General features: G+C 44.6%; 1 protein-coding gene across 1 annotated transcript in view; it reads right to left on the bottom strand.

Annotated features, from left to right (window-relative positions):
* Positions 1-25,600, bottom strand: part of CNTNAP2 (contactin associated protein 2) — a 2,542,823-nt gene that overhangs the window by 158,086 nt on the left and 2,359,137 nt on the right. Inside the window, exon 16 of the mRNA XM_086939829.1 lies at positions 6,890-7,060. Coding sequence (XP_086795955.1) covers positions 6,890-7,060 — 171 coding nt within the window. The remainder of the gene's footprint in view (positions 1-6,889; positions 7,061-25,600) is intronic.

The raw sequence follows: 25,600 nt of genomic DNA, 5'->3' as shown, positions 1-25,600 counted from the left end.
ACAACAGAAGAAGGGCTGCATCTGCTGTTTGAGTACTGTGAGTAGTCCTGAAGAGTTGGACCAGCTTCTTATTGTACCCAGGACAATAAAGTGGATTCCAAGGGTCAATTACCTGATTTTTCGTGTTGCTACAGGGAATATCGAGCTGCAAGAGGCGTTATTCCTAAAATGCTTAGCAGACCAGTAGCAACTGGATCTAGGCAGGATTCTGCTGTTGGCCTCTGCCCAACACCTTACCAGTCTCTAAATGCCTCAACTGAGGTCCCGGAACCCTAGAAGTGTTCTCCTGTGGCTGTATGGGCACCAGATAAAAGTTTGGAAACTTTTTAAAACTCTGCCAGACCAGTAGGATTTAGAAACGTTTTCCAACTTTTTGACTTCCAGGCTTTCACTAGAACCATCCACTTGGTATATCTGACTTGTTGAAATTGCACCTTGGTCTTGGCCTACTGCTACTATAAACTATCATTGGTGTTGTACTTTAACTTGGCACTTTTTCTACTTAAATCCTTAAAAAAGTTATATTCTGATCTCCTTATTGGAATTTTGTTGTTTTAGTGTCATTTTTCTTATTAGATTTCTCACTCTTTTTATAAATAAATTATCGTGCTGTATTTTTGACCTTTTAATTGTTTTAGTACTTCTAAATACTTTACAAATGTCCACTAAGTTAAGCCTGTTTGTTCTGTAGCATAGCTACCAGTAATTGAGCTTAAGTTTAAACTACTGAAACTTTTGACTGGACCTAACAAGATCATGAATGTATTACTTGTGGTGGACAGGAATACACCCTAACTAATAAACCTGTTTCCTATACCATGAAACTATAAATCAAAGATTTATTAATATGTAACTGTATTTAGGGTAAGTTTTGGACTTTGCTCTTTTTGCAGTTTCATCCTAGAAATTTTTGCCATCTTCCTGTATTTTGTCTGACCTCTTTTTGTAGGTTTTATGACTCTTGGCACTTTATCACTGCTATTCAGTGCTAAAGTTGATGTGTTCTTTCTTGTAAACTTGGTAATATTGGCCTACACTTCTTTGGCATATTTAATTTACCTGTAATTCACTTGTACAGTGGTATCCCATATACCCAGGCCTGTAAATTAAATGTTACTAGTGGGCTTGCAGTGCTTCTTACACCAATCACAGAAGTAGCCTTTCAAACTGCTCTCAGGCCTCTGCCACTGCAGGGCCAGCGCGCCCGTTTACTGCCTCAGTGACGTGGCATGCAAATTGATTGGCACTTCTGAAACTCCCCTTTTAGTACGTATAAGTCAGCCCTAAGGTGTTCCCTAGATAGCCCTATTGGCAGGATGGTGCTGCATAGGTAAAATTTAGGACATGTGCCTTAACTGTGTGGCATGTCCTGGTAGAGACAAACAGACTATTTGGTTTCTCACTACTGTGATGCCGCCCTTTCATAGGTTTGCATTGGGGATTCCCTGGTATGTGCTTCAGTGGTAATTTCTGATTTGAGAGGGATAGAGTGGCCATGTTTGGTATGTTTGGAATAATAGTGATAAGTCATGCTTTTTGGTGAAAGTGGATTTGTCAATACTATTTTAGAAATTCCACTTTTAGAAGTGGGCATTTCTGTGTGCTTATGTGTCTTTGTGCCTTGCCTGCGTGTGTATTCACCATCTGGTTTTGACTGACTGGAGAGAAGGGATGTGCATTCACTCTAGACAGTCACAAGGGGGTTGAGGTGTGTCCTGCCTTTCCTGGGTGACTCAGCGCTAGGCTGAATAGACCTTGGCTGAATTTAGATCAGCAGAAGGAGTTTCCTTTCCACCTGAATAGGCCTGGCTTGCATTTGGAGTGGTGGGAGGAGTTTCACCCTCACCTGAATAGGACTGTGCCTACCTTTTACAATGCTATCTCCGCTCCCCCTCTAGTGTGTCTTGGGCCACGGCTTGAAATGTGAATGGGGTGTTGTGCACTTCTAAACAGTGTTTGAAGTGCCCCCCCCCGAACAAAGACTTGATGACTATATGTACTGGGGCTGTGACACCATGAATCTGAACACTGTGTGGACTTGGAACCAGAAACTGCTGGTTCTGTATGCTGTCCCAGAGGATTGCTGTGCTACCATGAAACAGCCACAGGAACTTTGCCTTGTTTTGCTGGTCTGCTGAAAGAACTGCCTTTGTTTGAAAGGATTGGTGTCACTACAACGCATGCTTTTACACCGCATGCCTTTTACAACGCGGTTTTTACCACGCAGTCCATTACAATGCATAATGCTTTTAGGCGCTGGATAGTGAATTATTTAATTTACTATTCCAACTCCAGTCCCCGTGGATAGCAGGGAAGGTGTTGGATAGTAAATTAAATATATTCCCTATCCTAGAGCGCCCCCCAGCGCAATGCGTTGTAATGGTTTGCGTTGTAATGGTTGCGATGTAATGGTAGTGCGTTGTAAAAAATGCGTTGTAAGTGATGTTCCCCGTTTGGGAGGACCCAGTGTGTTGGCCTGACCCTGCTCCCTGCGCGGGGTACCCAGTGACTTCCCAGGGCATTCTGGCAGGCCCTGTGTGATTGAAGCTGTGTATGGTGAGTTCTGCGTTGCCCACCCTGTTATTTTAGAGCACGAGTGGAACGCTGTTCAGGGTCTGGAGACTGCCTTTCCCTTGAGCTATTTGGTGCCAGGAGCAGCGCAAGTGAGCGGGTACTCGTGGCCACGAGCGTGTAGATTTCTGTTTCATTTTCTCCTGCAATGATGCGGCGGGAAGAAGTATGGCAGTGGTGGCAGGCTTGGTGTTGAAGATGCCACAGAGTCACCAGTAACATCAGCACCACCTTCCGGCAGTAGGAGGACTGGCCCGACGTGGGCAGTCTGCCCTCGTAGTCCAGCAGATGCATTTCCAGGATGACTAGGCTGATGAGCAGTGAGACATGGAGAGCATTGTGTCCTTCTCAAAGGAGAACCTCTGAGGGCTTCTAATGTGGTGTTGGTGCTCCGCCCCCTTCCATCCACTGAGACCCAGGGAGGGCTCCAAGCACCACCGTTGCAGTCCGTCAGGACCATCTGACTTCCCCACCTTCCTTAATCATACAGGTATGGTGGCCCAGGCATGGCAAATCCAGTCCGAGGCTTGTGGAGTGGGGCTGGGTTTCCGGCCTAAGTGGCAGCTACACCGCGCGGTCGTTGATAGCTGCCTGGAGCTGATTTTACCTGCTTGGGACCCGGCGACGTCTCTCTGCCAACAAGGGGCATATTTTGAGGTGCTGGAGATATGCAGGGGACCCAGCGTGGTTGTGTTGCCTAATTGGTATGTGCGTCACTCCCTCGCAATGTGGCTTACCTTGGGGAATTTTTGCCTAAATGCTGCAATATGCAGGTCCCCACTTTGTGAGATAAGGAACTTTCTGAAAGTGCTGTATTCTCCAGAGTAGGTGAGCTGCACCTCATCCATTACATAGTGGCCAGGAAATTACCGTAAAACTGTAATAGGGGCCCAGGAGTGCTGGGCCAAAGGTGACAATAGTAATATGTGGCGATCCCCATGTTTACAGTTGTCTGCTGCATTGTATGTCCTGCCGTAATTATACAGGTTGTTGGGGGTGATTTACATGCTCAGGAATGGATGGTAATGACAATCCATCTTCCACTACATGCTGCATGTTTGTGTCCATGAGGATATGTCATTCGTACCTTGCAGTGACAGGGTAACAAGTGTTCTCTGTGGATGTACATTATATGCACAGTGATGGAGTGGCCCTGATAATATGTGTAGCTTATAGGATCTTCACTTGAGTGCTCTACTTGTACTGTTATGACAATTGCCCGAATGGCAAAGTGATTGTGTAATCTATGTGACATCAAGAAAAGTGACTAGTGGCACAGTAATTTATTTGATTGTAGTCTAATAAGTTTTATTAATAATACAAAGGATAATTTTATATAACCTTGTGTGGTGTCTCTTTTTGTTGTGTGCCTAGTGTGTCACTGTTCTGTGAGTGTATTGAGCAAATGCTTTACATATTGACTCTGGGATAAGTCTGACTGCTCTGCCAAGCTACCAAGGGGGTGAGGAGGGGTTATCTTAGTTGTGTAACTCCCTTGCTCTGACTAGATTGGTGGGTTCTGTCTGGCTTAGATGCATACCCTAGCCAACCAGAAACGCCATTTCCATCAGTAAGCCTTGACAAAATGAGATTCAGAGTGCTTTAGGTAAAATAGTTACATTAAAATGAGAAATTAAAAAATATGAAGCCATGGACATGTCACAAAAAAGTTAGGTGAATCTAGAAGTGGTGTCTGTAGATTGCCTTGTAAAAGACGAGCGTGAGTGGGGAAGTTAACCTGTAGTGTCAGTTGTATCAACACATTGCACCAGTGCAAAGTCACCAAATGTGATGGCAATTGATGCAAACAGTGGATTTGGCATTTGCCTTCCTACTCTGACTCTCGTGGTTTTTTAGGCAAACCCTAACAACAGTAGACTGGGCTTTGTGCTAAAAAACATGCTCTTCAAGGCAAGAGCAAAGAAGGAAAAACATTTTTTTCTCCAATATTTCCATGTTTGCCAGTGTACTGTATAGTACAACACACATACAAAGTGGGAATAGTTTTAAAGTAGTTTATGTATAGTGTTTTGTACCCTTCCAATAAAAAAAATCTAAGCTAGACTTATGCACAAACCTTTGCACTATGGTGCAAATGGGTGCGCCAATGTCCATGAAGAAAGCAATAGTGCAATATCTTTCTAGATAGCGCACTAACCTTCTCTCTCCATTTCATGCAATGCAGCACATCAACCTTGGCTGCGTTGTGCTGCTTGATGTAACAGCCAATATACCCTAAATGCCCTCAAGCATAGTTCTCAAAGCTTTATTTTATTTATTCTTTTTGCTCAGTATGTGTTAAGTCATAACTTGTTAAATATTGAATGTGGTCCACCGGAAACTTGGTATGGAAACAGACCAGATGAAAGAAATTAGGGGCATATTATCAAGGGGGTTTATCTCTGCTTTTTTGGCTTTAAAAGCCAAGAAAGCGGAGATAAAATTATCTCCCTATTACCTAGCTGTCGCTAACACCAGTTAGCGACAGCTAGTAGGAGATAGCAACCTTCTTGGGCCCCACTTTGCATGTCAGTGATATTTATCACTAATGACATGCAAAGTGGGCGTGCCAAGATGTTAGCGACTGGAAACAGTCGCTAACATCGCTATCTCCTATTACCAACTTTTGGAGATATTCGCGCTAAGCACGAATATCTCCAAAAGGTAACACCTGCCCTGAACAGTTCTTAGCCATGTTATCCAATGGGAGGTGGATAACATGGCTAAGAGCATTAGCTCGGTAATGCATGAATATCGCTGACTTTTCAGCGATATTCATGCATTGCGGCCGATTTTATCGCATTTGCGATAAACCTTGGTAATACCAAGGTTTATCTGCGATAAAAATCGCTGCAGCTCAGCGGTAAATTTTTGTCTCTAACCAAGCAATAGCGATAATTATTGCTATTGCTTGGTAATATGCCCCTAAGAGCCTTAAATGTGAGGCAAACAGTATTGAGGGTGATTTCAAGTGCCTACTAATATGCCTTTATAAATCTACTTAATTAGGTACTCCACCCATCTGGATGTGAAAGCGCAATGGTCTGGAGCACAAACTATGAAATATTCTATGTGAGCAATTGGTGTGAGCTTAAGTAGAACATGCTGCTGTCTGGAAAGAGATGTAATGAGTTCTGTGATTTAGTCATGGAGTGTGAGGTGGGATCCAGATAAAAATCAAAATATCTCATTTGGCATTAGCTGAAAAGCTTAGAGGTTAAAGATTTAAACAGAAATATGTAGTGATTGAAGGGACCCGGAGAAGAAAGGGCGAAATTACATTTTTGTAGGATTTCACCAATCTCTCCAATGTCTCTCCAAATGCTTTGTAACTTGCACTGTTTGATTTCAAATGGTATTAAATCTCTGTGCGGAACCTTTCCTTTGCCAAATCCAGGAAGAATGTCAGGCTCCCCTGCTGTGCTTGCTTTCATGGTGCAATGTGGAACTGCTTTGAACATTATCGTCAGGTCCATGTGTGAATCCCTGCCCCTGGTTGCGCTACCTTTGGTGACCGAGTGTGCATAAGGAGGACCTATGTGGTGAGGCCCATATGTGGTGCCCAGACAGAGAGGTAATGCTCTCCAGGTCACATCTCAGACACTCTTGCAAGGAGGCACCTGTCTTGGTAGTAAGCACTTGTAGAGATATATGACCAGACTACTGAGCCCTAAACACTGTACTACAAAATATAATTTCAAGAATATCAATTACAAAATATTATGCATATATGTTGATGTAAGTATTTATAGGCATGCTATCTTTTACTCCACCTATATCTACCAAGATTATATGAGTTTATTGTATGTAGATGTTGAGTTAAGAATAATAAATCTATGTTTACCTATATCCACTTACCATCATGATAATGTGTTGTCAATATTCTTTGTAAAATACATTTTTTAGCACAATACTTTGTGGACAATATTCTGACATAAAACTGTAGGCGGTGACCCCTCAAGAACTCACAGTTGTAGGCAGGTGCTTAATACATATCTGCTTAATGCCTTAAGGCAGTCGTAGTTTCTCGCGTTCTTTGAATTGTGAGAGTGATTGTTACGTAGGAGGTTGCCTATCACTCATGTGTTATTGCATGCACAATAGTGACATCTAAGGCATCCTCCTTTATTACCATATCATTTAGTTGTTTTGCTGCTGACAGCATGCCTGAACTTTAACAACATTTCAGATGAGTGACGGCACTTGGAATAATTGGTTTGGATACATGTTGATGACTTATTCTTTCAGTAAGAGGTAAGAGAACACAAGAGAATTATGACTATATGGTAGAAAATGAGAGCAGGTGACGCTAACTTACACTTCAGCTCAAGTTTAATGAAATCTGCGTTGCCAAGGTTCTCGAGGAAGACTCCATCTGAGGCAGAGGTCTTGAAGTAAAAAGAGATGTCCGCGCTGGTCTCCCCTTGGAATGTGGAGAAGTGAAGATAGGAAGATGGCGTACTGAAAGAAGCCGCGTTCCAGTAATTTCCTACGGAAAAGAACATAGGATGGGAAAGCTATTATGTTAGGCGATAGATTCACCGCTCCAGTCACCCTGAGGTCATGTGTTCCGCTTGATTAGATAGCCCACACAAAAATGGCGTCCTTTATGTATAACAGAAAAGAAACATTGCCTTCAACGATCATCATCTGCACACCTCCATTTCGTAGATGACCATAGGATATTTTTCATTTTCTGTTGCACATTACAGTTGGCATTTTCTCCCATTTTATTTACTCGCATTACCATTGATGGTGTCTCTTGTAATTCATAACTCGCAAAGTACCCCAGCCATATTACATTGATGTGTCCCAAGTGCAGCCAAATATGTCCATGTTTGAAAACTATCTCAGTGAAATGGAAATCTTTGAATGACACCACCACATTCAGAGTGACCCCGACTTAACATCATGGAGGTACTAGCTGGACTGTCATGGATTTCTAGCAGCTAATTAAAAATCAACACAAATACACACCTTCTGTGTACCAAAAAGTGGCAAATTTGTGGCAGATTTTCCCTCTGCAAAACTCGCATAGTCAGAAAATTTGGTTAAAATATCAAACCATATTCATAGAGCACCTAATATCAAATCATGAGGCATTCATAATAGGTATAGGGAAATAAAAAGTAGATAACTAATACAAAAAAGACTATAGAGCACTTTATAAATGTCAATGGGTTTTCTCACACTGCCGCCCTCCAGGTTCCTATAGCTATTCTCAGTTCATAGAGAATGTAGGTGTCAGACACGAAGAAAAAATACATCAGCTTTTGGAATAAAATGAGACATATGCTTGAGGACAACTATCACATTATGAAGCAATGGATTTAATTAGGGTTTCTTGAGAATTAATCTTTAATTTGTTATTTTAGAGAAAAAGAATGTCTTTCAACATTAAGATGTAAGGCTCCTTGAGCTTTAGCTATTAATTAAACATTTCACCTTTTAAATTGCGTTTCATTAAAAAGGTGTTTTTAGCCAGAAAAATAAGTTCCTAAAGTATTTTACACTGATCATTTTTGTCGCTGTTAAATTATATTCCAGACAGTAGTATGAAGAGACTGGGCGATTCTTTATCCATGCTTTCGGAGTGGACTCCAATTTATTGTGTCTTTCTAATCGGGGGAGAGAACATGTATAGACAAGATGCCAATACTCTTTAAACATCACAGAGGCAACGGGGGGCCAATTGACAGGGTGAAGAATAAACAGTTCAATAATACAAATGTTAACCAGTTCTTTTCACTGAAAACACCAGATGGGATTAACATTGAACAGTGTCCTGAAAGGATTAGAGCCCTTTTTAGACGTGAACAGGTCATTGACGCGTGGCATATTATACTACAGCCAAAAGGACTTCTCAACCGCATAATTGTCCATATCGCTAAGAACATCCCATAGACCAAGGCAGGATCCACTAAAACACTGCACAAAAATGTTGTGTATTGTGACCACCACAAATGTCCCTCTGTCAGTGATCTCACCAGGCAGTTCACGTATTCTAGGCACATACACTCCTCTAATCAGCCATTACCACCTTGGTGGAACAAGGCAAATATATCTGGCATCAGCTGCTACGAGGGAAACACTGTGGAATTATAAGCTAGATTCATGTTCATTTCCTTATTTTGCAATTTTATATAGCTTGGACTAAACCCCATGGGTGTAAGAACACTTTACATAGTAATATTTACAAATACATAGCACTATAGCCATGGTATTTTACATTTTATGGTGGTTAACTTTCAGGTTGTGTTACAATTAAGCATAGTCCATCTCTGTAGTGTCAGGGATGCTTATGGGTGTGAGTATTGATAATTAAGTTAACAGAGTCTGTATTACAATGGCACGGTGGAAAGTGAGCTTTTCAGTGGTTTTGGAGCCACTTATTTATAAAATTGCAAAAGAGTTGGGGTGTCAAACTCTGTTGGGGTTGGTACTTTAAAAGCTAAAAAGTTAGTGGAAATGTTGTCTTCCTACATGGCTGCTGCAAATTCCAATTGGTTGATTTAAGCTAGAAACAGAGAAATGTGGAATTACCGGAGTATTCGTGAAGTCTGCACATGCCCCTCACACTAATACTCCATTATTTCACCCAAGCATTTCACCTCCTTTCAGCAGCCAACGCTTCTAAGTAAAACGCTCCCAACCCGCTTTGATTCTGTTGGACAAGTAACCCAGATGGGGCCAGTAAATAATGGAGTCGGCCTCCTCTGCATTAACAGGACGCGCATTATGTGCGCCTATAAGGATTATTTGCAAACCTGCATAGCGTTCTCCTGATGCTTTTACAAGAAGGTAAGGAGAGGATTAGAGAAAGCAGATGGGGGATATAGAGAAACCAGGCAGGTCTTGATGGTGTAGTCAAGGACCATCATTAGTCAGAAGGGGGAGAAATTCAAGGGGAAGAGGCCAATGCGTGGAAAGCTTGGAGTCACAATCATTGTGCTGCCGTGTGGTGTGCCTTGCCTTTCCTTCACTACACTGGATCCCTGCTCAGCTCCCAATGACCATTGTTTATTTCCATATCATGAAGACATCCAGAGACAAGGGTCTGGGCTTCAAACCTGCAGGTAAATGTTTTGTGCTCTGGATCCATAAACCTTTTTACTGCAAGTGGATGGTGCCTTTAGCTTGTTCATGTCAACTGTGAACTAAAATGTCCAACATTTTAAGCAACATTGCAACGTCGGGTTACAGCTATTAGAGAAAAAATATCAATTAATCAGGCAAGTTAGCTCAGTAGCGACTTGTCTTACTCAGAGTAATATAAAGAAATATGCTAGTATGTTTATTTCTTTTATTCTTTTGATACTAGTGGAACTCAAAAACCCAGCATTGTAATGAATGTTGTACAGACAAGCATTGGCATAGCCAATACGTCTTGCCACTGGGGCCTTATAAATGTTTAGCCAGAGCAATTGGCTTTGCCAATGTCTGTAAGATGTATTGTAGAGCATGTTGCTGGCAACTTTTTCCTGCCTGTTCTAATGCTTGTTTATTATAGTTTTTTTGTTATGGGGGGCACAAAAACAAACAGAGGGTAGAGATTAGGAAATAGTACCTGAAGTACAACACATCAGCGGAAAGACACTAGGGGAGAATCAACAGATGCCAGGCTCTGAGGGCAGACTGGGGCGGTGCTGAGTGATGCTGAGGTGGTGGTGTGCTGGTGCAGAGGTGATACTCAGGTGATGCTGAAAGATACTCACGTGGTGCTGAGTGATGCTGAGATGGTGCTGAGTAATACTGTGGTGTTGAGTCATTCTGTGCAGCTAAGTCACACTTAGATGGTGGTGCTATAGTGGTCCTCAGGTGGTGCTGAATGTTGCTGAGGCGGCGCTGTGCTGAGGTGGTGCTGCGTTGGTGCTGTATTGCTGCTGAGGTGGGGCTGCGCTGGTGCTAAGGTGTGGCTGCACTGGTGGTGTTACACTGATGCAGAGGTGGTGCTGTTCTGATGCTGAGATGGTGCTGTGCTGATTTTGAGGTGGTGCTGTGCTGATTTTGAGGTGGTGCTGCACTGATGCTGAGGTGGTGCTGAGGTGTTGGTACACTGGTGGGGGTGCACTGATGAGGATGTGGTGCTCTGTTGATGCTGAGATGGTGCTGTGCTAATGTTGATGTGGTGTTGTGGTGTGTTCAGGTGAAGCTGAGTGATACAGAGGTGGTGCTGAGTGATGATGAGGTGGTGCAGAGTGATGCTGTGGTAGTGCTGTATTGGTGCTGTATTGATACTAAGTTGGGGCTCTGCTGGTGCTGAGGAGAGGCTGCAATGGTGCTGAGGTAGGGCTGAACTGGTGATGGTGCACTGATGCGCAGGTGGTGCTGTACTGATGCTGAGGTGGTGCTGTGCTGATGTTGAGGTGAAGCTACACTACTGCTGAGGTGATGCTGTGCTGGTGCTGAGGTGATGTTGCACTGATGCGGAGTTGTTGCTGCACTGGTGGTGGTGCACTGATGAGGAGGTGGTGCTGAGTTGATGCTGAGATGGTGTTGTGCTGATGCTGAGGTCGTACTGTGGTGGTGCTCAGGCGATACTGAGTGATACTGATGTGGTGCTGTGCTGATGTTGAGGTGTGCTGTGCTGGTGTTGAGGTGGTGTTGTGCTGGTGCTGAGTTGGCACTGAGGTGATGCTGCACTTGTGGTGATGCAATGATGAGAAGGTGGTGTTGTGCTGATGCTGAGGTTGTGCTCAGGTGTTGCTGAGCTGATGCTCAGGTGGTACAGTGCTGATGCTGAGGTAGCACTGCACTGATGCTGAGGTGGTGCTGGACTGCTGTTGCAGTGGGGCTGAATGATACTGAGGTGGTGCTAAGTGATACTTTGGTGGTGCATAGGTGGTGCTGTGAGGGTACTCAGGTGGTGCTGAGTGATGCTGAGTTGGTACTACACTGGTGCTGGGTTGATGCTGCACTGGTCCTGAGGTGATGCTGTGCTAATGCTGAAGAGATGAGCGTGGGTGCAGAGTTGCTGCTGAGGTGCTGCTGTGCTGGTGCTGAGGTGGTGCAGATTCATGTTGAGCTGGTGGTGCTGCGCTGGTGCTCAGGTTGTGCTGAGCTGGTTTTCAAGCGGTGCTGAGTGATGCTGGGTTTGTGCTATGCTGAGGTGATGCTGCACTGATGCTGAGGTGGGGTTGCTGCGCTGATGCTGACGTGGAGCTTCGTTGGTGATGAGTTGCTGCTGAGGTGAGGCTGCACTGGTGCTGAATTGAGGCTGTGCTGGTGGTGGTGCACTGAAGTGAAGGTAGTGCTGTTCTGATGCTAAGATGGTGCTGTGCTGCTGTTGAGGTAGTGCTGCGCTGGTGCCGAGGTGGTGCTGCACTGATGCTGGTGATGAGGTGGGGCTTTGCTGATGCGGAGTTGGTGGTGCACTGATGAGGGGGTGGTGCTGTGCTGATGCTGAGATACTGCTGTGCTGATGCAGAGGTGGTGCTGTAATGGTGCTTAGGTGGCTCTGTGCTGATGCAGAGGTGGTGCTTAGTGATGCTGCAGTGGTGCTGAGTGGTGATGTAGAGGTGCTGAGTGATGCTGTGGTGGTGCAAAGTCATGCTGAGGTGGTGGCGCGGCGCTGGTACTCAGGTGGTGCTGAATGATGTGGAGTTGGTGCTGTGCTGAGGTGATACTGTACTGAAGCTGCATATAACATCAATATCACCTAAAGTACTAGGAACACTGTTGAATTGGAAAGAAGTTCTGATAAAACACGACAGATCTGGGCTTATGTTTAGGATGGTATGCCTATGTAGACTAAAAGCACTGGACCACAGGAATTAATTAAATCTAGAAATTGTGGTGCACACTGCTATAATACTGTAGCGTTTGTGATAATGCTGTTGCCAGGTTGCAGCCACAAAGATCTAACCTCTGGGGGTAGCCATTATCGCCAGACACAATGAGAGTTCACCTGTGATAGAATCCACACTTCAATTACGAAGAATTTATTATGTCTGGTGATAAGAGCTACCCTCAGAGGTTATCAATCCACCACTCAAACCAAATTGTTTCTTTTTGGATAACTTGGGAATGAATGCCGAGCCTGCCTATTTGTTGTTGCCAGAAGTCCTCTGCAATTCTCAGAAAACAAAACAACCCTCTTGTAGCATTTATTTTTCTTCTGGTTTTGTCACTGCTCGCTCTCCAAACTTTTCCCTGAATACTTCTTACTAATCCAAATCTTCATACAAATATCTTTAATACAATGGATTTTGTGTGGCAGAAAATAGAAGCCACACAAGCTAAGTGGAGTAATAAGATTAAAGTGACCAATATTGCCTCAAGGCATTTACTTTTTAACAATAGGTGAGAACAGGAAACCTTTATTAACGGGGCAAGACAATGTGTTTTCAGTAATGTGTTGCCGGCAAGAGAAGAGACAGTACTCCTTGAGACATTACCCACCTCGCCTTTACCTTGGAACTGGCATGTAGTCTTATACTACAGAAGATCTGACACTTTTTTGCACACAGTAACACCACCCAGGATAACACCGGAATCCAGCGTTCGTTCATGAAGGCCAGACCCATGCTTGTTTTTCAGGATAGCCAATTACTATGTTAGTAAGTTCCATTTAGATTACATGCAGCCTATGGACATCCGAAAATTTGGCATAGATCCGATCTTCCTGGACCTACGCTGGACACCACTACAGTATGAGAAGCCAGCTCCTACATTAAAAGAAGACCCACTTCAATCACTCCGAATACAAGTAAACCCAGCACGAGGGCTAGTTGGGAAATGGATTACCTAGGTGAACATGCCTTTTAAAGGTCAACTACTTTTAAAAGCAGAGAAAGGAAGTAAACAACTAAGGGAAGCAACCCTTTCATAAAAACACTTCCAAAACTGGTATTTGACCATAAGCAAGAAAAGCCTGTGGACAGTTGACCACCTGTATAGAAAGCAACTGCTGTGGCTGGTCCTATGACTGCCCAAGCAGCACTCCTCACCGCCTAAGGCCAGATACTCCATGCAGTTTTGCTGATGGAGGCAGCCATGCACAAGAGCTCATGCGGCTTGTCAGCAGTGTGAATACCAGCGCTCTACTTTTTCCGCAACTCTGTGGTCCCTCTGTGTCCCCTGCATGTGCTGCTTTCGGCATTTCTGTTTTGAGTCTAGCAGAGAACATTTTGTCTTCCAGCTGCAAAGATTACGAACTCGCCTCATCTGACTGTTGTTTCACTGCTGGGGTGATCTTGCTCTCACCTCCTTCATATGGGTCACATTCTGACCTTTTTGATCTGCAGATCAAGAGTCAGATCTATGGGCAGTCTAATGACAAGTATATTATAGGTAATTCTGCAAACCTTGAAAACAATGTATAAGTTAACTGGCAACTATTGCAAGTGAAACTATGAGAAAAAGCGTCCGAGTATTATAGATACTTGTATATTTTTACTATAGATAGCTATTATAGATGAGCTTTGCCACAGAATGTAAAACAAGTTTGAAAGATGGCATTCACTCCAGCTGTGCAACACAAACTAAACCTTGACCACATGACTGGAAGTCTCTGAAAGAAAGAAACATTGTTACTTTTTTCCCCAAAGCCATAGTGCCCCCATTTATCTAAACGGGAATATTCCATCTTGAGGTCTAAAGGGATTTCATATCCTGTTACCTGAAGAATTTGCATGGACTCACCAGAGCTTTCTGGGATTTTCAAAGCTGTATATAGTTTATTGGATTTTGGCCTCTGCTGTCCCTTTACTTGGGAACCCCTTCATCCTTAAAAGAAGGCTACTAAAAATGTATTGGGGCAGATTTACTAAATGTTCACACAACGGAGCAAAGCATGTTGCTGTGCTGCAGCGCATGAATGGGAGAACATTGATCTGCACCATATTCACAAAGATATGGGGCTGTTCATCTTTATTCCTGGGGCTGGTGTATTTGTGGCTGCCTAGTGCAAATGTAGACACCCTTGCGTCGTATTGCAAGGGTGCTTGCTTTGTCATCAGGATAATTGTTGTGCAGGAAGGGATACCGCCCTGCACAAAAGCAATCCTCAGAGGCATATTCCTCTGAATGCAGAATGCAGCACAAATGGAAAGAGGGCGTTTTCTTTAAGGGGAAGTTCAGCTATTTCTCCTTGTTATGCTTCTGTCCGGTAGATGCACCATTTTGGCACAAACCCAAGTTTACTGCCTTTAGTAAATTGGGATTTGCCTCAAAATACATAGATGGATGCATGTGTAAGTCCATGTTGCGTCCATATAATGCCTTCGCACCACAGTGTAATGCAAAACAAAGCAAGGTACTACGTTGCGTCAGTGCCTTTCAAGGAGATGCAAGTCGGCCCTTGCGTGGCTTTGTAAACCCCGACTAACATTTTGCGCTGTGGCTTGATAAAGAAGCCCTTCTGCACTTGTCCACACTCAGCACCAGCCCCCCTGCTGGTTTTACCTCCCATGCAGATACTTCTATTAAATATTATATTAAGTCAACAAAAATGTCTGACTAAATAACCAGATGGATTCTAATTAAAGTTTTGACAATCCAACGCATGTGACCACCAGCAAAAGTAGGTGAGATCCAAGATCCAGAGATGGATTACCATCAAAATCTTGTTGGTGATATGATTTTTCTCATCTGGTCATCCACAGGGCTGGGCTGGTGTGTCTCCAGATCAGCGAGACTACTCCCAGGACCGCCTGGTAGGACTGGGGTCAAACCCACATTCGCCCGTTTGACCATGCGTGGGATCACCAAATGGAACAAAGAGCAGGGCAAAAAAGTGAAGGTGTAAGAAAAAATGAAGTTAAAAAAGAATAGAAAGCTCACAGCAAGGGAACTTTAATGACCGTGAGTTTCTTTCTGTTTAAAAACCAGAACAGCGCAAAACCGCCGTGTAAACAAATGACTGCTTAGGGGCCAACATGTTTCTGCCATACAGGGGAATACTCCCTTGGCTTTCATCAGGGCCTCTGTTCTTATGGACTATTGCTACTGCTAGTGAAATTCACACTCTTAAAGAAAGAAAAAAGGAAATAACAGCGACAACTTTAAAGGATATAGTCTCTTCTTCCTCCTTGTCAGCTGGTGTGTGCATCACCTACAAAAGGGAAGGTGGTGTAAGTGCATTGGATATAAACAATATGATTAGTATGGAAGGGAACATAATAGTTCCTTACTCACCTATCTTGACAGGGTAAGTTACCTCACCTCACCTGGACCAAACTCAGAGTAAGGGAGGCCACGCTCTAGGGACAAGAAAAGGAAGCCCAAATCAAGATTCAGCTAAAAAACTGGGCTTAATTACTCATTTGGAATCCCTATCAGTGTCTTATCCTGAGCTATATTTTCTGGTAGCCGAAAGTTAGCTAAGCTCACCCACAGGTACTTAAACTGTATCAACTGGATAATTAGTTGTCTTGAGTAATGTAAATATGGGCTCTCAAATTAATATATCTCATAGTCACAGGTTACACTCACCTCTCCGTCGTTGCCCTGAGTGAAATCTGAGGTTGGGGGAGGCAACGAGTAGGAGGGGTGAGGCTACCCTTATAGGTATGTCTTGCTCAATGTGCACCTATCGCCTGACGCTATCTTAACCCGCCTCTATTCAGCAATATCGCCAGCAGCGCGCCAAAACTGATCCGTTTCGTGGTTTGTTATTAGTAAAGTCTCACGTAATCGGAAAAAGCTTAGGTAATCTCTTGCGGCCATTATCGAAGGTTTGTTATGGTTTACGCGGAGCCAAGAAGCGTATTACCGCGAGACTTAGACTGAACTACAAAAGGAGGAGATTGTAGTTCATAGAGATCGCGCGCGAGTGAAGGGCGCATTTGTAGTTCATATGCACGGCATGCGTGGCTATTGGACACAAGGCTCCGAGATAAATGGAGTTGTAGTCAAAGGTGGGGTTCGTGCAACGCCCAAAGGTGCAATGTTTAGTTATTTCAAGCACTAAACTAAACGATCGAAGATACCATGCCTCGAAATATTGGGAATAGTAAAGCCAAAGATGCAGGATAGATATAGGATTGTAATTAATGGTAGATGATGTGTTGTGATCTATGACTTAACGATGGGCTGATAATATATTTCAATCTATAATTCAACCACAGTACAATGGAACAACCGAACACAATGTATCCAGAGGAAAAGTCCACTCACAGACTATGTAAATGACAATAAAGATCTGAATACTAAGCTTCTTTTGTTGAGAAATGTCAATAGCAAATTTAAACACCATTAATTACAATCCTATATCTATCCTGCATCTTTGGCTTTACTAATCCCAATATTTCGAGGCATGGTATCTTCGATCATTTAGTGCTTGAAATAACTAAACATTGCACCTTTGGGCGTTGCACGAACCCCACCTTTGACTACAACTCCCTTTATCTCGGAGCCTTGTGTCCAATAGCCACGCACGCCGTGCAAATGAACTACAAATGCGCCCTTCACTCGCGCGCGATCTCTATGAACTACAATCTCCTCCTTTTGTAGTTCAGTCTAAATCTCACGGTAATACGCGTCTTGGCTCCGCGTAAACCATAACAAACCTTCGATAATGGCCGCAAGAGATTACCTAAGCTTTTTCCGATTACGTGAGTCTTTACTAATAACAAATCACGAAACGGATCAGTTTTGGCGCGCTGCTGGCGATATTGCTGAATAGAGGCGGGTTAAGATAGCGTCAGGCGATAGGTGCACATCGAGCAAGACGTACCTATAAGGGTAGCCTCACCCCTCCTACTCGTTGCCTCCCCCAACCTCAGATTTCACTCGGGGCAACGACGGAGAGGTGAGTGTAACCTGTGATTATGAGATATGTTAATTTGAGAGCCCATATTTACATTACTCAAGACAACTAATTATCCAGTTGATACAGTTTAAGTACCTGTGGGTGAGCTTAGCTAACTTTCGGCTGTCAGAAAATATAGCTCAGGATAAAACACTGATAGGGATTCCAAATGAGTAATTAAGCCCAGTTTTGTAGCTGAATCCTGATTTGGACTTCCTTTTCTTGTCCCTAGAGCGTGGCCTCCCTTACTCTGAGTTTGGTCCAGGTGAGGTGAGGTAACTTCCCCTGTCAAGATGGGTGAGTAAGTAACTATTATGTTCCCTTCCATACTAATCATATTGTTTATATCCAATGCACTTACACCACCTTCCCTTTTGTAGGTGATGCACACACCAGCTGACAAGGAGGAATAAGAGACTATATCCTTTAAAGTTGTCGCTGTTATTTCCTTTTTTCTTTCTTTAAGAGTGTGAATTTCACTAGTAGTAGTAATAGTCCATAAGAACAGAGGCCCTGATGAAAGCCAAGGGAGTATTCCCCTGTATGGCAGAAACATGTTGGCCCCTAAGCAGTCATTTGTTTACACTGCGGTTTTTGCGCTGTTCTGGTTTTTAAACAGAAAGAAACTCACGGTCATTAAAGTTCCCTTGCTGTGAGCTTTCTATTCTTTTTTAACTTCATTTTTTCTTACACCTTCACTTTTTTGCACTGCTCTTTGTTCCATTTGGTGATCCCACGCATGGTCAAACGGGCGAATGTGGGTTTGACCCCAGTCCTACCAGGCGGTCCTGGGAGTAGTCTCGCTGATCTGGAGACACACCAGCCCAGCCCTGTGGATGACCAGATGAGAAAAATCAGATCACCAACAAGATTTGGATGGTAATCCATCTCTGGATCTTGGACCTCACCTACTTTTGCTGGTGGTCACATGCGTTGGATTGTCAAAACTTTAATTAGAATCCATCAGGTTATTTAGTCAGACATTTTTGTTGACTTAATATAATGTATGGTTCCTGAAACACATTTGTTACCTATCAGACACCCAGGTTTTTGTGTATTTATATATTGTACATTAGGGGATAACAACCTGGGTAGGTCTATAAACTTCCCCTAGACCCTCCAACCCCCGTCTTTGTTTTTTCACTTCAATTAAATACTCAAGGGAAGAACTGCTTAACCTACACTTTCCAGGTAAGAAATGCCCTGGGCCGATTTTAAACCAGCAAAGCTACATTGAAACTCCACCTGTCTAACCTGTACATTTTCCTTTACTTCTATCAAAATTAAGTTCCCCTAGCATCAAGCAAGTCAAGCGGTCTCACAAGTATCGCTGCACTCTCTTAATGCCAGATCCCTGATTAAAACAAAAACGAATTTGCTGATTTCTTAAATTCACAAACTTTGGACCTATCATTCATAACTGAAACCTGGGCTGATGCTGCCTCAGGTGCTGAGCTGGGTTCGGCGAGCCGCGTATTCAGGTTGGATCACAGGGAGAACAGGGCTATGGGTCTAACAGGTCTAGACCATGACCACCTGAAAGCCACATTCTCTGCACTCACTCCGTTATTTGAATGAGAAGTGCTCTTGTACAAAATTGAACTAAACAAAACCTATTCTTTTAATGACCTGCTCATCTACCATGCTCTGGTCTTAGACCGGTCTTCACTCATGCCTTCAGTCAGCTAATGGAAACCAGAGTAAATTTTTCTGATTTCATAGTAATGTAAATTGATACTTGTATAGCGCACTACTCACCCGCAAGGGTCTCAAGGTGCTTGTACAAATACCGCTGTGGAACCCGTCCTGGCTTTCCCTGTGAGGCATCCACTCCTGGGCACCCCCAGGGTGGAGACCAGGCATCCTTAGCCTTGTGGGGGCCGTTGTGGAGATTAAGCAAGCTGTTGCCCAGAGTTGCAGAGTGGGACTCCATGATTGGAATAGGCACCAAGGCAAGAATTATCAGGTCCATGGAATTTTTGAGCCCAAGACCCGCCGAGGCGGGGAATTGAACCCTGGTCCCAGGCTAGACCTCTGCATCAGGGTCTGCCGCCCTAACCATTGAGCCACACTTCTCCAGTCATTGCAGACTTTAATTTCCATTTAGAAAATAGCCTGGACATAGACTCTGAGCACTTTACGGATATGATGGCAAGTCTAGGCCTAATTAAGCTGGTCAAGGGCCTCACTCTCCTGACAGGTCACCTGCTTGATGGCATTTTTTCCAACAACTCCTTTCTTCAACCTACCATATTGCTCTGCTCACATAGTCTGATCACTTGGCAGTCATTTTTGCCTGGAAATGGCCACCAAAGTTCTTAAAACCTACCTGCCACAACTAAATAGGACAATTAGGTCTTGGCATAAGCAAGTTGCTATTTTACTAGGCTCAGCATTAGCTGGATCTCTGCCTACTCTGGTCAAATACCTGGTCGCTGCCACTACTAATTACCATCTATAGATAAATGCAAGTTTAAATCAATTAGTGGGCAGGTACATAACATTTGCAGAACTATCCTGTCCGAACTCTGGTTCTCAGCAAAAACTTATATTACAGAAACAACTATGTTGCAGGCAAGAAATAAGGTAGAGAAAAAATGGGGTCATCACAAAACTCCTTCAAAGAACTATTCACTACAGTAAGAAACCTAGCCAAGGTTCCAGAAAATAAAAACAAGATGGCTAATCAGTCCTGCTGCAATTCTCTAGCTTCCTTCACCCAAGATTAAAGATGTATATCACATCTTTTCTGCCAACAGCAAGCAACCCCCCTGCCCATCAGACGGAGATCATTCTCCATGGGGCTTTGGGTCAACCGAAGCATCTCCAGGTCCCCTCAAAGCTGGCTCCCAAATCTTCCCAGGATTCTATGATTCTGTCTTCTTTTTCCCTTCTGACATTAGACCAGGTCCAAGGTCAATTAATTAATATTCAATCGGGCTCTCCACTTGACACCCATCCCCCCAAAATCATGCATTTGGTTTCAGAAATCACATCTACTTACCTAACTGATATCTTCAATCTGATGTTTAGTATTGGCTATTTCCCCAAAGATTGGAAAAACCCTCAAACCTGCCCCTCCTCAAGAAGCTGAATCATAATGCCTCACACCCCAACAATTATAGGGCAATCTCATGCCTTCCCGGCCCAGCAAAAATTGTAGAGAAGGCCATTTATCACGAACTTATGTGCTTTATCAACAACAATCACACTCTGATCCGACTTAGTTCAGACAGATCAAACAGATACTGGACAGAGTAGAAAATGATGCCCTGATCCTACTAGTCCTCCCCTGCGGCATTTGACACCCTCAGTTATGGCCTGCTTATCAAACACCTTTATCCATTGGAATTAGGAGAGAGGTACTTGCTCTTATGAAATCTTTTCTCTCCGGCAGAGAGCAATTTCTCACTTTGAACAAATTTACATCATCCTTGTTCTCATTATCTTGCGTGTTGCAGCAGGGCTTATCCTTAAGTCCAACTCTTTTCAATATTTACATTACCCTCCAGCCTGTCTCATTAAATCCTTCGGTTTCTCAGTGTTGTCCTATGTCGACGACACCCAGATTGTGGTGTCTGTGGCTAGCAAACCTGAGGTCGAGGCTATCAGGTTCCAGAACTGCATGCAACTGATTGTTAGTTGGGTGAACAAAAATTGATTGAAACTGAACTTGGGTAAAACTGAAGTACTGCTGTTCGGTAAGAACACCTCATTCTGGTTCCCGGGTTGGTGGCCACAGGAACTAGCCAATTTTCCCACACTGGTTATGAAAGTCAAAAACTTAGAGATCTTATTTGACAGCAAACTTTCATTTGAAAGCCAGATCAGCGACATCACTTTTTCCTCCTTTCTACCCTTGAAACTGCATTGGAAAGACTTCCCATTCATGCCACTGGAGCTGCAGAAACCGTAGTCTCTTCTCTCTTTCTGTCCAAATTGGACTACTGCAAAGCTTTGTTCATCAATTTGCAGTAAAAACTCCTAGACAAGCTGCAGATCTTGCTGAACGCTGCAGCTTGCATAATATTTGGGATTCCCGAGCAACAATCTGCCTTACAAGCCCATATCAAACTTTATTGGCTTCTCATGAGGAAACACATTGTTTTTAAGGCCCTGTGCATTGCATTCAAAGCTCTGCATGATTCTAGTCGGGACTACCGGAAACAAAGTTTCCGATGGTATATATCTCATAGGTCCCTATGCTCGTCCTCAGCCCATAACTTAACTGTTCAGAAAGTTAGGAGATCAAACAGGTTTTGCAGAAAACTTCATCACCTGCACCTCTAAACTTGGACCACTCCTCCAACCTCCTGGCCTCCCCCACAACCCTCTCCCCACCGATCTTGAGAAAATGACAGGACTGCTTGCTTTTGGAAAAGCTCTGAAAACATTGCTCTTCAATCAATAGGCTTCTTTATTCCTCAAATCAGACTATCTTCTTTTAGGTCACTTCCTTCAGTAGGTTAGGGCCTAGACGCCTCTGGGTAGTAGCTGTATAGGTGTAAGTTTCCTCCAAAAGATTACACTGAGGCAGGAATGTGGGGAAGTTACGTTTCTTTAATTACATAAAGGTATTAGGGAAGAGCGCCGGGTAACAGGTGTAGCTCGCTCCGAGCCGGGCTCTGACTGGCGCGAACCGCCGTTCGCGCATGCGCATAGCCACGTTGTCCACTGCTGCGTGTTACGTCACACGCAGGCCGTTGGCATCTATAACGCTAACACCACATATCTCCCCTTTTTACACACAGAATTTTAACAGTACAGTGTTCGTGGATGTCTCACTCATAGTCTTTGAGGTGTGATGGTCTGATCACCATTCTCCCAACGCGTGTGCGCCTTACTGGAGTGGTGACTCCCTGGAGGACCTCAGGAGTGGAGATTTCCACCTTTTCTCTCTCTTGGCTGTATCCTGATCTCCTGGGTATCGATTCTTCTTTTGCTGGGGTTACCTTCACGCTTGTCTCCATCCGGTCTTCACTTTATATGCACTCATCTTCACCTCCCAGACTACCATCTTCTGACTCTCTTTCCTCACTACTTCCTTCTTGTCTTTGCCCAGATGTGCCGTTGTCTTTCTCCTCTGGCCATTTCACAATCTTGTTTATCTTGGCCATGCGATCTTGAGACCACACTTTTCCGTCACTGAGGAGGGCTGCTCTACTGTACATCTCTTCCACTTGTAGGGGTGGGCTGTACTTGCTTTCGCCTTTCTTCTTCAGTACTGCTTGTTTTACTCTCACCCATTCCCCTTTTTCCAACGTTGATTCCTTCACTCTTTTTCTTTGATTGTAGTGGTCAGTGTACACTCGCTGGGCTTTCTCGAAGTTGTGCTGGACCACAGCGGGTGACCATTTACTGGTGACTGTTTGTTCTCGCCAAACTACATTGTCCTTCGTGAACGGGTGCCTGCCTCTGAGAATCTGAAACGGGCTGTACCCTGTCGCAGTGGGAGTGATTCTATACGCCCACAGCATTCTTTGAATTTCGGCCTCCCAGTCTTTTCCTTGCATAATGGCCGCTTGGATCGACCCCATCAGAACTCGGTTAAACCTTTCCACTTGTCCATTGCTGGCAGGATGGTACACCGAGGTGTGTTTTGACTTGATTCCATTTCTTTCGGTGTATCTGTGCCACTTATCGGATGTGAATTGCGGGCCATTGTCTGTCACTATGGTCCTCGAGATGCCTTCCCTAAGGAACACAGATGTGAGGAATTTTATGACGATATCCGAGTCCATTTCCTCTTGCACATGTACTTCTGGCCATTTGGAATACTTGTCCACCAGTACACAAAAGTACTTGGCCATGCCTTGTCCATCTAGTATGGGCCCGAGGATGTCCACAGCTAGGTCTTCCCAGGGATCACGAGGCTGTTCGAAGCTGCCTAACGCCGGTCTCAATGGTTCGAGTACCTTGTCTGACTCCTGGCATTGGTTGCAGTCTCTAACGTGTCTTTCAATCATGTTGTCCATTCCTGGCCACCAGTACATCTGCTTCACCCTTGACTTGGTCTTTACAATGCCCAGGTGACCTTTGTGCAGCTGGGTTTAGTAATGTAGGGACAAGCTCTTCTGGGGGTACAACCTTATCTTCACGATACAGAAATGTTCCCGAGTCACTCATGGATAACTCCTCTCTCACTTCATACATTTTCCTGGTTTCCTCCTTCAGCCTCTTCTTTTCTGGCCACCCATCGACTAGGTACCTCTTGATCTCCTCCAAGGTCTCATCTCGCCTGTATGCATGTGCCCATTCCTGCATGCTGATTGCTTTCTCCATGTCTTCCATTACTGCAACCATTTCTTCACTCTCCTCAGCAGGCGTGGGTGCATCTTCCATGGCTGAGGCTCTGCTGAGATAGTCCGCCACCTTGTTGCGTGTCCCCGGGATGTACTCCACATCGTACGTGTACTCCAATAACTTGAGAGTCATCTTGGCAATCCGCGGGGTGGCCGTGGCATGCCCACTTGCGGTCAGTACCTTGACTAAGGGCTTGTGGTCAGTTTGTAGGCGAAACCTCGTGCCCCACAGGAACTGCCGGACCTTTCCCATTGCCCACACAACAGCCAGCATCTCTTTCTCAATTACGCTAAACTTCTGCTCAGTTTGCGACAGCGCCCTTGATGCAAAACTGAGTGTCTCAACCGTGTTGTTGTCTCTCCGTTGGGCAAGAACTGCACCCAGATGGTGCCTCCTGCCGGGTCATGTCCTTGCAATGGCACGGCCTGGCTGATGTTCCCTTTCAGTTCCTCGAACTCCTTCTGGGCCACATCATCCCACTGGAAAGTTGCTTTGTCTCTTATCAGTTGCCGCAGTCTGTGCGTTTTCGTGGCAAAATGTTGGACAAATTTGCTGTAGTACTCGGCCATTCCCAAGAATGACCGTACTTCATCTTTGTTGTTGGGGGCTCAGGCTTCGCAGATTGCTCTGACATTGTCTTTCTTGGGCTTGATCCCCTGTCCACTTATTTCGTGCCCTAGGTAGGTTACGGATGTCATTCCAAATATGCACTTCTCCCATTCTGCTGTGAGTCCTCTTTCCTGTAGGACGCTCAGCACCTTGTCTAGTTTGGCGTCGTGGCCTTCACGATCCATCTCCATTATCAAGATGTCGTCTTGGAAGTATTGGATGCCTTTGACATCTTTGAACAGGCGATGCATGAGCTTTTGGAATACCGCAGCGGCCGATGCCAGGCCAAAGGGCATCCTGCGGAACTGATAGCAGCCATAGGGGGTGATGAAAGATGTAAGTTTCCTGCTTGACGGGTGTAGGTCGATCTGGTGGTATGCCGACGTGAGGTCAACCGTGGAAAACCACTTCACACCCCTGGTTCATGCCAACATTTCCTCTATCCTCGGAAGGGGAAACTTCTCCACCACTAAGCATTTATTCAGTTCGCGCAGGTCCACACAGAGGCGGACCTTACCATTGGGCTTCCTGGCGATGACCAAGGGGGCCAACCATTCTGAGCTGTCGATCGGTTCAATGATCCCTTGCTCTTCCAGTCGAGACAGTTCTAAACGGACCGCTTCCCTCACAGCAATGGGCACATTGCAGACCTTCTGAGACACCGGCTGGGACTTTTCTCTGAGTACGATTTTATGCATGAACTTCTCCAGTTTGCCCACCTTGCCTCCAAAGACGTTGGGAAAGTTTCTTCTCACCCTTTTCAGGTCTGGCCATTGTTCACAGTCTGTCAGCAGCACCTGCTCCTTGCCTCCAGGGTCTAGTTTGATCCCCAAGTCTCCTTGGTCTCTCCATCCTAGCACGGAGGGTCCCTTCTCAGCTACGTATAGTTTGCATGTGGCTGTTCTCCCTCGGAATTCAAATTTCAGGCTCCGGTATCCTACTATGGTAAACGGGTTGCTAGTATACGGCACCGGCCTGATGTCTGGCGGGTTTAGCTGCGGGCCTAGGCTCGGTTTAAATTCTTCTCCCACACAGATCTCTGCACAATGGTGTACGGGGATCCAGAGTCAATTGCAACCCTGATTTTCACACCTCCTATAAGCATGTCTGCCCTCGGTTTGTCAGATCGCTGGATGTCAATGCCTAGTACTTGCTCCTCGATACATAACACTCTGTCGTCCTCATCCGATTCTTCCTCTGCACCTTCATCCTGCGCTATGTATTTCACCAACGTTTTCTTTTCTTTCTTCCGACACACTTTCTCATAATGGCCTATCCGGCCGCAGGACATGCACTTCGCATGGAAAGCAGGGCAGCGCTTGTCATGGGCTGCCTGGTTTGCACTTCCCCACCTGTAGCACGTCG

Source organism: Lissotriton vulgaris, chromosome 10, assembly GCF_964263255.1.
Source record: "Lissotriton vulgaris chromosome 10, aLisVul1.2, whole genome shotgun sequence".
NCBI classification, from domain to species: Eukaryota; Metazoa; Chordata; class Amphibia; order Caudata; family Salamandridae; genus Lissotriton; species Lissotriton vulgaris.
Note: the sequence above shows the minus strand (reverse complement) of the source record. Positions and strands in the feature narration are given on the sequence as shown.